This window comes from Mycteria americana (genome assembly GCF_035582795.1).
Source record: "Mycteria americana isolate JAX WOST 10 ecotype Jacksonville Zoo and Gardens chromosome Z unlocalized genomic scaffold, USCA_MyAme_1.0 Scaffold_30, whole genome shotgun sequence".
Lineage (NCBI taxonomy): Eukaryota > Metazoa > Chordata > Aves > Ciconiiformes > Ciconiidae > Mycteria > Mycteria americana.
Genome location: NW_027445437.1, coordinates 159,106 through 172,014, shown reverse-complemented (window position 1 = coordinate 172,014; position 12,909 = coordinate 159,106). Strand labels below are relative to the sequence as shown.

At 42.5% G+C, this 12,909-nt stretch overlaps 1 protein-coding gene and 1 long non-coding RNA gene across 4 annotated transcripts in view; both read right to left on the bottom strand.

Moving 5' to 3' along the window:
- Positions 1 to 913: 913 nt before the first annotated feature.
- On the bottom strand, positions 914 to 4,537 carry LOC142402998 (uncharacterized). The gene is made up of 2 exons (XR_012773557.1): positions 3,466 to 4,537; positions 914 to 3,131 (listed from the first exon to the last, which is right to left on the bottom strand). It is a non-coding gene; the product is annotated as an uncharacterized LOC142402998 (long non-coding RNA).
- An 8-nt stretch (positions 4,538 to 4,545) lies between these two features.
- ME2 (malic enzyme 2) overlaps positions 4,546 to 12,909 on the bottom strand; it is a 33,438-nt gene continuing 25,074 nt past the window's right edge. For 2 of the 3 annotated variants that reach the window (XM_075489033.1, XM_075489032.1), the window contains exons 12-16: positions 12,182 to 12,324; positions 8,195 to 8,297; positions 7,496 to 7,566; positions 6,670 to 6,768; positions 4,546 to 6,289 (exon numbers count right to left, since the gene is read on the bottom strand). In XM_075489033.1, the coding sequence (XP_075345148.1) occupies positions 6,140 to 6,289; positions 6,670 to 6,768; positions 7,496 to 7,566; positions 8,195 to 8,297; positions 12,182 to 12,324 (566 nt within the window). In that variant the 3' untranslated portion in view covers positions 4,546 to 6,139. The remainder of the gene's footprint in view (positions 6,290 to 6,669; positions 6,769 to 7,495; positions 7,567 to 8,194; positions 8,298 to 12,181; positions 12,325 to 12,909) is intronic. The other variant, XR_012773556.1, reaches the window with a different exon arrangement.

The following is a 12,909-nucleotide window of genomic DNA, read 5'->3' as shown; positions in this document are numbered from 1 at the left end:
CCCAGGTGGCCAAGAAGGCCAATGGCATCCTGGCTTGTGTCAGAAGTCGTGTGGCCAGCAGGAGCAGGGCAGTGACCGTGCCCCTGGACTGGGCACTGGTGAGGCCGCACCTCGAATGCTGTGTTCAGTGCTGGGCCCCTCGCTCCCAGAGAGACATTGAGGGGCTGGAGCGTGTCCAGAGAAGGGCAACGGAGCTGGGGAAGGGTCTGGAGCACAAGGCTGATGGGGAGCGGCTGAGGGCCCTGGGCTTGTTCAGCCTGGAGAAAAGGAGGCTGAGGGGAGACCTCCTCGCTCTCTACAACGACCTGAAAGGAGGCTGTCGAGAGGTGGGGTCGGTCTCTTCTCCCAGGTAACAAGTGATGGGACGAGAGGAAATGGCCTCCAGTTGCGCCAGGGGAGGTTTAGACTGGATATTGGGGAATTTTCCTTCACGGAAAGGGTTGTCCAGCACTGGAAGAGGCTGCCCAGGGCAGTGGTGGAGTCCCCATCCCTGGAGGTATTTAAAAGCCGTTTGGCTGAGGTGCTCAGGGACATGGTGTAGTGGTGGGCTTGGCAGTGTTAGGTTTATGGTTGGACTCGATGATCTTAAAGGTCTTTTCCAACCTATACGATTCTGTGATTCTGGGATGGCAAAAGCCGCTCCAGACTGGGTTTTTTTGTCTCTGTTAAAATATGGATGTAGATCCTCAAGTACCTTTTAAAGAGGTCCTTTGTGAAGGGCTGTCCAACAGTCAGGAAACCAGTTTTGAGATAAAATTCTAATTGCTTTAGCTAAGTACCTGTTTTGTTTGCTGATCATTTGCAAGGGACAAAAGGGAAAAAAATAACGTCGGTGATTTAATCAATTGCGTACCAATTCTGTATAGGTCAAGCATTATTTTTTCAGAATAAACAAAATCAAATGTCATTTAGGCAAAGGGAATGCATTTTACTAAGAAAATAGAAGACCAGAACACACATTTCAATAGAGTTACAACATTATAAAGGAGAAAAAACCCCAATCAGTTCACATTTAAATACAATTTTAGTTTCAGCTGAGCAATGACCCCCGCCAGGTAAAGTCAAGCCCGGACAGATTAGGCTAGAACTGTTCTCACAAGCAGTCCAGCAGACTTACGTTTATTTGTGTAAGGTAGATATGTTTAAGAAATAAATGTATATTATTTTGACATTTTATTTCTTGACAAACTGGCCATCTTCTTATGTTGTGTAGTCCTAAAAGTATTTTTATTTCCACCTTCATGAGAAAGGAACTACTTAAAGGATGGATAAGTCAAAGGTACTCGGAGAGTTCAGTTCAATCCAGCGCCCACTTCGTGTCCAGGGAATATAAACGCACAGCATAGGGTTCCTGCACCGCAAGCAAAACGTCCGATGCGAGAGAGCTTTTTACACGAGCTGTGGCCATGGTCCACTGTGCCACGGGGTACCGGATTCCCCATGTACCATCTAGCTGTTAGCACACGTTCCTCTGGAGAAGGCACGAGTAAGCTGCATCCTCACAGAGCGCTGCGATTCGGGAAGCGATGGCAGGAAGCAGAGGTCTAAGGCGTGCTCAATTTTCCTTGCGGTTCACCCAGAACATCTGCAGGCTTTCCGAGACTACGGTAATGTGTATTTTGGGAGTAGGTAGGTAGGTCAAGGTAGATCCATACGGAATTAGATGTCCCTTCACCAGCGGCAACTGAATTACATTGCTCAAATTCAGCTGTCAAGTGGGTGCAATTAGAGCTGTGCTCTACATTTTCTCCTTGCTCCAGTATTCAATGTAACACCAGTCCCTGCCTATTATGGACGGCTGTTATGAAACAGGATAGCAGTATGCATCATCTTAAAAAGAGTCCAAAAACGACAGTGGTTTTCTTAAAATCAGGAATAGCACTTATAGCTGAGGCAGAACAGGAGTCCAAACTGTACTGTTCTTACAGTCCGATCTGAGAGTCTCGTAGATACCTTTAACCAAATGACAGAGGTGCTCAAGTCTGCAGCTTTGAAGTCAAGAAGACCCAGAGCAAATGAAAGAAGACAACTTGGATTTACTTAGGCCCAGAGTCAGCTGAACTAAAATTCACAGTTGTAGCTGTACAATAGTGATCCCCACTCTCCTACAGGAGTAGTCACTAAATAGGGCCGCTAATGAAAAACTAAAGGGTGTATCATTTATCTTTACAGTTACTACCAGAGGAGTGTGACAAAGGGTTACTTTACCCCCTCCTGCAAAACAGCGTGTTAGAAAAAAAAAACAGTACGAAGACACGCACCTACCACAGGAAACCTGTTAAACACCGATCTGCATGTGAAGTGTCACTTCATTTTAGGCTTGGAAAACAAACACAACATCATGAAACACCACTGTTCACAAACATAACCAAGAACGTCTGCGAAGAGGCACACTTGGGTTTTAAAAATCTATCAGACACAACATTTTAATAGTCTTCCTCTACATGTCAATTGTTGGCACGTGGGCATACGCTTCAGGAACTTACAAACCTTTGTAAGGTCTCTGAACAAGAACACACACATTTAATAAAAAAAGGCTGCGCTCCCTTGGCTACCTTTCTTCTCCTCCCCTAGACATTTCTATACATTGCTGCCAAGAGGCTCAGTCCTTGCTCCTGTTGATTTTAGGGAAGCAAGTCTTGGACCAGTCCTGGAAAAGACCAAGCTACTGACCTCGGTGGGAGTTTCTGATCCTCTCAGAAGTGTTCTGTACATCCAGAATAGTACCCTCACAGAAGAGACATGAAAGACAGACTTCTATACCATTCGGAGGGCAAAAGTCACCAGGGCTGTGTGAAGAGCTAGAACGCTAGTCATCTTTTAGGTGATAAGATTTTTTTAAAGAACAGTTTAAGCTTAACTTACACTATGTAGCATTACAAAATGCATCGTGGTAACAACTTTTTCCCTTTGCATACTGCGTAAGAGAATTTTCTGAATAAAGATCGGTAAATGCTTTTGAATAAGCCAGCAAATAGAAAAAAAAAATTGGGTTAAGTAGAATACGAAAAAGGATACTGTGGTTCTTTACGAAGTGGCAAGATTAGCAGTTGTAATTAATTCAAAGATTAATGAGATCTGAAGAATACACAAAACCGAAGATGAATCTATATATTTTATAAAAGAAAAATCTGAAAGGGAGAGTGAAACGCACTTAAAACTTTGTGAGCTGACACGTTACCTGTTGCTAACGGAAAACAATGGCTATACATTAAAGATAAAATTCCACCATGTCTATATTGCAAGCTATAGATGACCCACAGAACCTAATTAAACAATGTCCATGGGTGCATGTGCATAGATGAAGTCTAACTGGTACCACTTAGCTGCTGTAACTGGGACAGGTTAGAGAGACACAGTCAGGCCTTCTCTATGCTAGAGCTCCGACACATCTGCAGCCCCGTCAGGGCAGGGCTGTATTGTAACTGGAGCCTCCGAGTCGGTTAAAGACTGTTTTTTCCTCACCTGTGCAGTGGGATTTCCAGAAGAATTATGCAGGAACATTTGTACTTGGGAAAATCCCACTGCTGGCCAGTTCTGAACAATCCCTCTTGGCATCTGCTTAAAGACAGCAGGGAGAGCCCGTGCCAGGAAGGGAAAGGACTGCACTTCACAAAACAGGCATCTTCCCTCGGCTTGACAGCAGCCAGTGCGAATTTCCTGCGTGGTAGCTCCCTCTGGGAACCGAAACCGCTCTTGCCCAAAGCAAGACTCCTGCTGCGTGCAGGTAATGCCATTTTCCCAAGCGCCAGGTTTTCCTGAGTACTATTAATGCCCACTGATTATGAACCATGACTGCACTTCTTGCCTGAAAAAAATAATCAGACTGAATAGATGGATGCAGATCTTTATTTTGTAAGACAGTGTTATATTTACGGACCGATTGCCCTGCCTCTGTGATCATTCTCTGCCAGGACACCAGATCAGTGCACGGGATATTTTTGTTACTCGTCTGCCTAATTAGTATGTTGGCAGAAGTGAAGAAGTGTGTGTTCCCAATATACTTGAATCCAATGATGCAGAACTTTGCTGACACACGGCAACAGGCTTCAGCTAGAGTTGAATTTTCAGAAGGTAAAAATAATTTGTACACTAAATAAATATTTTTTCAGTAAGATCACAAATTTAAATACAATAAAAACCAGGCATAGCAAAAATAGATGAAAAAAAGCATTCTTCGTAAAAACATCATATGTGTGTGTTGGTCTTTTTTGTACATACATATACAAGTTGCAAACCACGCACGTCGCCCAACTTGGCAATGTAGCATTTCAAGCCCCACCAGACAGCACTTTACCACAGTTTGAATACGTGGTCTTTTCCCCACACCACTATTTTTCTGTGTTTATATAATCAGTCTTCTTTCCTCACTGAGGTAAAACCTTCCCAAAGTTTACTGTTCTTTTTATCTAATACATGAACATAATTTTAAAGTCAGGTACTAGGCAGGAAGCGACAGAGACCACCTCCAAGGGGGTACAGAGACTATTCTCCCTGTTCTATTTTGGACCTGTTCTGGGGAGACTGCATTTTCCAATATAAATGCTATGCAAGCTTTACTTCATCTCTTTGGATTCCAGCTCCAAGTCTGGCAGTATAGCCCTTTTACATCTATCTATTTTTTAATTTTTGTCCTTTTTTGCCTTGATGCAGCAATTATGGAACAGCACGTTATCTTTATTTCTGTTCCTGACATACCATTGTTCTTGTTACAGAGACTAGATTTAGAGAAGTCACAGACTGTAACTATCACTGTGTGTCCTTGCCTGCTAATACGAAGTGATGGAGGGCACTCGGACCCGATATGAACAAAATGAAAAGGAATGCACATTGTGGTATCTGTATCAAATGTGCAGTACTATTCATCGCAAGGAAAAATTCAACTTGCAATTTTTGTTGTCACACAAAAACCCTGACAAATTAAACCTGTAAACGGAGTGAGGAAGATGAAGTGATCAACTTAGAGCTTCTAAGCATTAGATTTTTCGAGTCCTGTATTCAAACTGAACTGAGACCACAAGAAACATTCAGTCAAACTTCTGTGAACGTGCGTGCCAATAGCTGCCTGTAACACTTTGTTTGAGCTTCATCAGCTGCGTGAGGGGGGGTTTGTTCCATGTGGCAACTGAGTCCACTTAAGAGTTTCTGAGTCAGCAATGTCATGAAAACATCACACACAAGTCTTTTTGTGAGAACAAGGGTGGGTAAGGGAAAAAACAATTGAGCTTAGAAGAAACAGAACCTTGAAAAAATTAACAAATTAAACAAAAATCCTTTGGTGCACCACCTTGGAGTCACTGCGGAAAATCTCCTTGTAAAATCTCTAAAATATTTCTGTAAATTCCTTCAGATCCTGCCTTTACGTGATAGAATTTATTATGCAACAGCATAGCTTTGTTTTTAAAAGCTATTAAGTGATTAATATTATTTTCAGGCTTTCCAAGGACAATTTTTAACTAGTTCACATTTTTCCTGATAACAGATTTCACACAACAATGAAAACATGAAATACAAACATTGCTGCAGATTCCACATGTGCACACCATGCTGCTCCTCAAAGCACATGCAAAGAAACAGAGCAGCCAACGCCGCAAGGAAGTCTGGACATGGGCATCTTTAATCATCAGACAAAACAGAAAGCCCATTAGATTGTTACATTTGTCTTAAGGTGTGCTTTTTTTTTTTTTGACAAATGCTCTCTGGTGACGTCACAGATAATGCAGTGTGACAACACTAGGACAATTAGAAGACTGATTAATAAAAGCAGAAATAAATCATTCTGGAAATCAGCAGTGATGAGAGAGCTATAGTTCATCAAACGCACGTAGCTAAACCATCATTAATGGAATTCTTTAGTGTGGTGCCGGCTCTAAGCTAGAAATGCAATGTCATTATTTAAATTAATTTTGGAGAACTCTCTCATTCCTGTGACAGGTGCCGTCATCCATACAGTTTATCAGGTACTTGGGAGAGTGGGAAGAAATCTACGTCAAGCGAAAAACAGGGTAGAAGGGGAAAAAAGACAACAAAATGAGCGAAAATAAATTACAGGACTCAAAGATCATGATTTAAATTGGTCTGAAAAAGGGATCCCTGCAGAGTAGAAGATACTGCCCGAGGAGTGCGATCTTCTGATGCATCAGTGAACCTTAGATTCAGGCCAGTCATACACATCTGGCATGAAGGATTCATATTCGTAGGTCCAAACCTTTGATCGAATGTAACGGTTCTTGTCTGCAGGTTCAGGGTAATGGAAAGCCATGTTGTTTGCATACAAAAACTCCATAACCTGAAAAGTTAAATCACCATGCAGTTTGTGCCTTTTACTACATTCGCATAACATCCATGCTTCCACTGCAATAAGTTTAGGACTCACAAACTGGATAAAAACAAACACCAAAGTCTTTTTACAATTCCTGAATGCCTTACCAGGGATCTGAAAACTTAATTTCAGAAATCAAAGGAGCATAATTTTGGCCCATCGTCACTGCCAAACTGAAGGATCCAACAAACTCAAAATGTTTTCTAAGTGTCTCTTATTAAAGGCACAAAGAAGTGGGTATTTTGTGCCCAAGCACCTAGTGTTCAAGGGTCATACTGTGCAATTCAGCAGGTTAACGTACACATAAACCACTTTTAGTACAGTCCACTTTTATGCTTCATACTCACCTTGACAGCAATATAAATAGAAACTTCCCTGATATTAGACAACGGAGGATAAAGTATTCCTTGTGCAAGTTCTTCATCGGTCAACTGTTCTGTCAATGCCTGAGTTAGAGAAACAAACAAGTTCTATTTACTGCATCCTGAATGGGATCAATAACACACTAAAACACCTCAGAGAAACAAGTTGCAGTGTTCTTACTAGTAGAGTGCTCCCAAAGCACTAGAATAAGGCAGTCAAAATCTCAAAATTCTCAAAGATCAACTCTGCTATCTGTGCCCATATCAGAAAATTCTGCTTGTAAGCATTTAGCAAAGTAAGATCCTGGTTTTTTGGAGGCTGAACTACCCATAACCATGGAATTTATAAGAGCACGACATGCCTGCAGGACTGCCCATGTGTTTGGCCAGCTGATCACTGGCTACTCCGATATGGTAGGTGCTCCTGCTCCAAAGTGGAAAGGCAGGAGAGGATGGGAGTCTGGGGGCCACGTGCATCCCTGACCGCAACGCCAGCTGTGGAACCCAGAGCAGGGCGGGGAGGAGGCGGCAGGCCTGCTGCCAGACCTGCGAGGCTGGGAGGCAATTTACACATGGTCGGATTTCCTATTTGGGTGTTTGGTTTCTGGATGAGAAAATTAAAATTGCAGTGGAAGCCGATACTTTTCACAATTTTGTTTGATCAAAATCCATTTTTTTTTCCATGGGGGAGGGATAAAACCAACAGAAATCAAACAGGAAACCACAGAGTTTCAGCAAGGTTTGAGAAATTGCCCATCACGTCATCCACCATCATGTCAGAAGCCACAGCCTACTCTGCTTCCACACTTACCTTAGCAGCCTCTAGGAAAACCTTATCACTAATATGTCGAACACTGCTGAGGATCACAGCGAGAGCCACGCCTACAATAAAATTATCGCCAATTAGGGCCACATAATTTTAAAATATGCAGCCTGCTGCCGAGAAGCTGCGAGTCATCTAGAATGTTATTTTTAAAAATCTTCCCATAGCTTTCTACACACATTCACAAAACTACTACCATGTGTGCTAGTCATTTACTGTAATAGGTGGCTTTTGACAAGGGGTTGGAGCTTAGCAGCTCAGGGAGGAAAGGGAGAGAAAGGGGAAGGCAGAGAAATATCCCTAGTGCTTCTTTTGTACCCTCACTTGTGCAGACATAACTTCAAGGGGAGCATATTGACACCTATTTTTTCCTTCCCCCCAAAACAAGCAGAAGAACCCACAATGCAGCAGCTTTCAAAGCCTTTAATAACACCCTTTTGTTTTCTTAGAAACATCCAGTTGGGTGAGCTCACTGTGTGCATGTCGCCTATGTAGCTGCACATGCCTAACACCCATCCTTAACTGATTTTATGTCATTCATTCTTCTGACTGAGTTCTCAGCTTTAAATGCTGGTAACACCTCCTCAAGCTGCTTCACTAACTGTGCCTAGTGTAGCAAGGGAACCCAAGAAGAGGTGCTAATAGCCTAGTCTTAAAGATTAAAAAGAAGACAATTTTATTTATTACCTGGAAAAATATAAGCATTGTTTCCTTGGCCTGGTTTGAAGGTTCTTCCATCTTTCAGAGTCACCAGCTCAAAGGGACTGCCGCTGGCAAACAAGCAACGGCCCTGTTGAACAGAGGAATAATCGCAGTCAGGCAGCTTCTAAAGAGCCAACAGTATGGAGCAATACAGTCATTATGAAATACAGGGACACCAGAGTCCTACAGCTCCCAGTCAGCTCTAGGACTGAGTCAGGAAGATACTCGAGCACACAGCCAAATGCAAAAAGGCAAACGGCCCTACTGAATGCAACTGGATTCAAGCATGTACTTAAATCCCTTGCTGACTCAATTTCTACAATCCTGGAATGACAACAACCAAATCCACCCTTTCCAGTAGGGCCTGGAAGAGATACAAGAATCAGTAAGCATCTGCATGTTTCTGCAGCTGCAGAACATGCAATGTTTCTGCAGCAAACATCTGGCAAACCAAAGAGGCAAGCGTACCCATTGAATTGTTCAGCTTTCCAAGGAATGGAAGCAATCTATTTGTTTAATCATTCATTGTTCTTTAAGACAGCAATGACTTAGAGGAACTACTCACACACAAAATAAAGTACTCGTGTGTTAACCATTATTACAACCGTAACCATATATCAGGAACCACGGCCACAAGCCAGAACCCACCACCATAGGGACTGTACAAAGACAGCTGAATAATGGCCACTTCCAAAAGGAGACCGAAATAGAAGTACAGTAACAAAAGGTCACTTGCTTACTGATGGGTGGGAGGGTGAAGGGAGGGACTGCTGTATCATACTTCTATTGCTGAGAGCTCTGAGAGGAGTGAATAATGCAGTTTGCTTATCCTTCCTTTGAAAAGGATTTTAATCAGCACAAAATATTGAAACAAATCCAGAGTTCGGAGTGTGAAATACACCCTCTAGATAAATGACCCTTTCCTCAAGCACTAAAACCCCTGTAAGCAAAAAATCTTGACTCTTTTTTGAGTATCAGGTTTAACAGCATTACTTTAAAATATTTAAGGCTCCTCAGGACCACTACGTTTGAGAACAAATTACCAAAGAAGCTAAAGACTCAGGAACTATGAAAGTTAGGCCATACCCACGACAATAGCCTTTTTGTGTAGGCAGGAAAACATATGGATGCATTTCAGGACAGGACCAAAAGACAATGAAAATTAAAACACAACAACAGCCCACACAATACACAGTGGCAGAGGGCACTAAAGCATCGTCAGACTTTTACAGGTGCCATCTAGTGGAAGAAGAATAAGGAATAAAAGGTTAGTGATGATATCTGTGTTTCCTTACTGACTTCCTAGTTTAGCCTAAGATTTCACACCAGCCAGGATTAGGCTGTTCCCGAGGCCAGGAGACACGTGGGGCTGAGAGCTCTGATCCCTAATTGCCTGACAAACTTTGTTAGTTAAACGACAAAGTAAGTAAAGTCGGAGAGGATTTTCTGGGTAATTACTGTATCTTGAAGGGAAAAATATTATACATTTTGAAGGGCAAACTATGGGTAAACTGAGTACATTTCAGAGAACTAAAGAGCATTATGAAAACAAACATTAGATATGGAGAAAAGTCTAAAGAGCCAGAAACATTACAAAATTTATTAATAAGGACTGGAACAAAATTACACCCATTCATTTACTGACCAGGAATATTTAATTGTCCAAATAACCCATGTCTATAAATAATAACTTATGGAAAATCATGAATAAAAGGACATATGGATCAAATACAGGAAAAAACCAAAGATCCTCTCTCCATTTGGCACAAACTTTTTAAATAGCACTATGCTCACACATCTACTTCAGTGAAGACATGTTACCACCCCTGAATCTAATCACCACTGTCTTGCTTCTGCATCTGATAGCGACAACTACCCTGAAGTCCAACTCCTTGGGACTCAACACACAGCCATGGGGAACACGTGAGCCTCTTCCCTTAAAACATCTGCTGCTCTGTTGATATTCTATAAAAAGCACAAGCGAAAATTAGGCTGATTCTCTCTCTAAAAGTGCTGCTGGCCTCCTTCAGCCATCAGAGATGCCAGCAGTTTTTACATTTATTTATGCCAGCTAAAGGCTTGGCTGTATAACTAACTCTTGTTTACTTTCTATCCAAGATATTGGAATTTAATTTTATATACTGAAACACTGCCCAAGTCGCTATTCTGGCTAATGCAAGACACCCGAGAGATATTAAACCACCTTCATTTAAAAGCATTCTCATTTACTATTAAAAGCTAAGGTCTAGATTTTGTCCAGAGGCTGATATTCCTGCATAGGGCTCACTCTGGACCTGCAAATCTGTGTAGCAAGAGTTCCCTCCGAGCTGACGGGCCCAGTAACATGGAAGGGAGTCTGGATGCCAACTGGAGACGATGGAGTTCTACCCTTCCCGGTGTGAAGCTAACACCGCTTGAGGTTGTAATGCTGGAAACTGAGCCACACTAACAGTGGAGGGAAGGAGTTCATAGTTCTGCATCAAGAAACGAGGAAAGATCTCCACCCACTCATTTTCACATATGAGTCACTTGATTTGGGACTGTATAAAGAGAAAAGGAGGGGAAGAAAAGGAGGGGAAGAAAAGGAGGGGAAGAAAAGGAGGGGAAGAAAAGGAGGGGAAGAAAAGGAGGGGAAGAAAAGGAGGGGAAGAAAAGGAGGGGAAGAAAAGGAGGGGAAGAAAAGGAGGGGAAGAAAAGGAGGGGAAGAAAAGGAGGGGAAGAAAAGGAGGGGAAGAAAAGGAGGGGAAGAAAAGGAGGGGAAGAAAAGGAGGGGAAGAAAAGGAGGGGAAGAAAAGGAGGGGAAGAAAAGGAGGGGAAGAAAAGGAGGGGAAGAAAAGGAGGGGAAGAAAAGGAGGGGAAGAAAAGGAGGGGAAGAAAAGGAGGGGAAGAAAAGGAGGGGAAGAAAAGGAGGGGAAGAAAAGGAGGGGAAGAAAAGGAGGGGAAGAAAAGGAGGGGAAGAAAAGGAGAGAAAAGAGAAAAAATGAAGTCTTTTCACAAGCCCCACCCCTGAAGTCTGCAGGCAGGCCCTGTGGACAGGGGAGAGATCACAGCAAGCTGGAGCCTATGATGTAAAGGAAAGGCAGTACCAACCAGTTCAAAGTGTTAAAGCTAGTGCTCTGTCTGCCCGATGCTCCCTTGCCCCCACCTCCTTCCCCTCAGGCTCTCTTCAAAGATGATTAGTTTTATATAAAAAGTTGTGCAGAAGGATAAAAGACTTGCTTCATTAGAGGCCAAGGTCTGGATGCACTGGTGATAGTGTTATTAAAAAAACACCCCAAAACCCCAACTTCCAAGCCCCCCCCAGCACCCCACAGTGTAATGGCTTTGAGGTAAGAGTGCTGGACGAGGTGTGTTTATTCTTGGTTCACTCATTTCAACGTTTGGTGGTGCCAGCGTACGACACACAGACGTTGCGAGAGGGGAACACGAGGACAGAGGGCCACCACAGACTCCTGGACTGGAAGCACAGGTCTTCACAGGTCACTGTTAATGATACGAGTTCTGACCTGCAGACACTAGGAAGTGACTGAGTGCAAAGCAGAATTCCTGGATTGATGCAAGGACTTAACCTGCTTTACGGACTTGACTCACAACGTGGCAGCCCTTACCTTTTAAAGGTTGCACCTAGTATCTGTTACAATGTTAACATGTTTCTTTAAAAACCAAAATAATTAAAAAGCCTGGTGGGAAACAGTTAACTGGTCAAAGCTATGGAACAGTACCTAGTGGTCATTCTTTTAAAAAGTAATAAGATTTAGGCTATTTTAAGCTTTGCAAAATGTTGTTATTTAAAAATCAAGACTTCTTTTCAAATCGCCTCGATTTACTTTTGCCAGAAGACAGGAAAGATCTGTATTATTATGTCAGCAAGTCCAAGTAATAATAAAATAATCCGAGTTCTTGCATTCTCACACTCAGTAAACAGTTCTATCACTAAGTGCGAATAGGTCAACATTTCTAAACATTACATACCTCTGTTAATGTATATGCTTCCTCTGCTGTGCATTCTGCTTTCACTGTAGGGTTACTTAGTGCAAATATTATGGGTCGCTCATTGATAGAGGCCATTGCTTTGATCACATCCTGAGAGAAGAGCCGCCCAGCTCCTGCAACTCCTAAAGTAAATGGAAACACATAAAAATAGAATCAATACTTGACTGCCTCAGGGCAGATGACAGCGACTGTAGATTAAGTTCATGTCACCCCTCAAGTCTCCCACTCAGAGCAAAGCATCGCAGGCTTTTCTAGCAGCAGGAGATAGAAGCCAGGCACTGCTCTGCTAGTGGCTGCTTAAAATTCTCATTTTCACAGGAACATCTAATTAATGTGTTCCAAAAGCCTATTTTACATGATTTTTTGTATTGATCTGTGTAAAGAACACTTATCGCTGCCCTGGATAAGCACGTGGGAACTCCAGGTTCTAGGATGATTCATCCTAGCTGTGTGTTAACTGTGCAATGCACATTCCCTTGATACTGGTATTTTGACCATGCCCAAACACCTAGGTACAAATACATAAAAATGGTGTACATTTCTATACCGGCTACAAACTTCAGGGTAGCTACTCAGCCAAAAACTTTTCCAAATAAATCATGCGCAAAGGAAATTGCAGAGTTATACCAGGAAATACCTGTAATCCCATCTGACCTCTGCAGACAGCCACAGTTATAAATCACTACCTACATATGTCAGTGACCTAG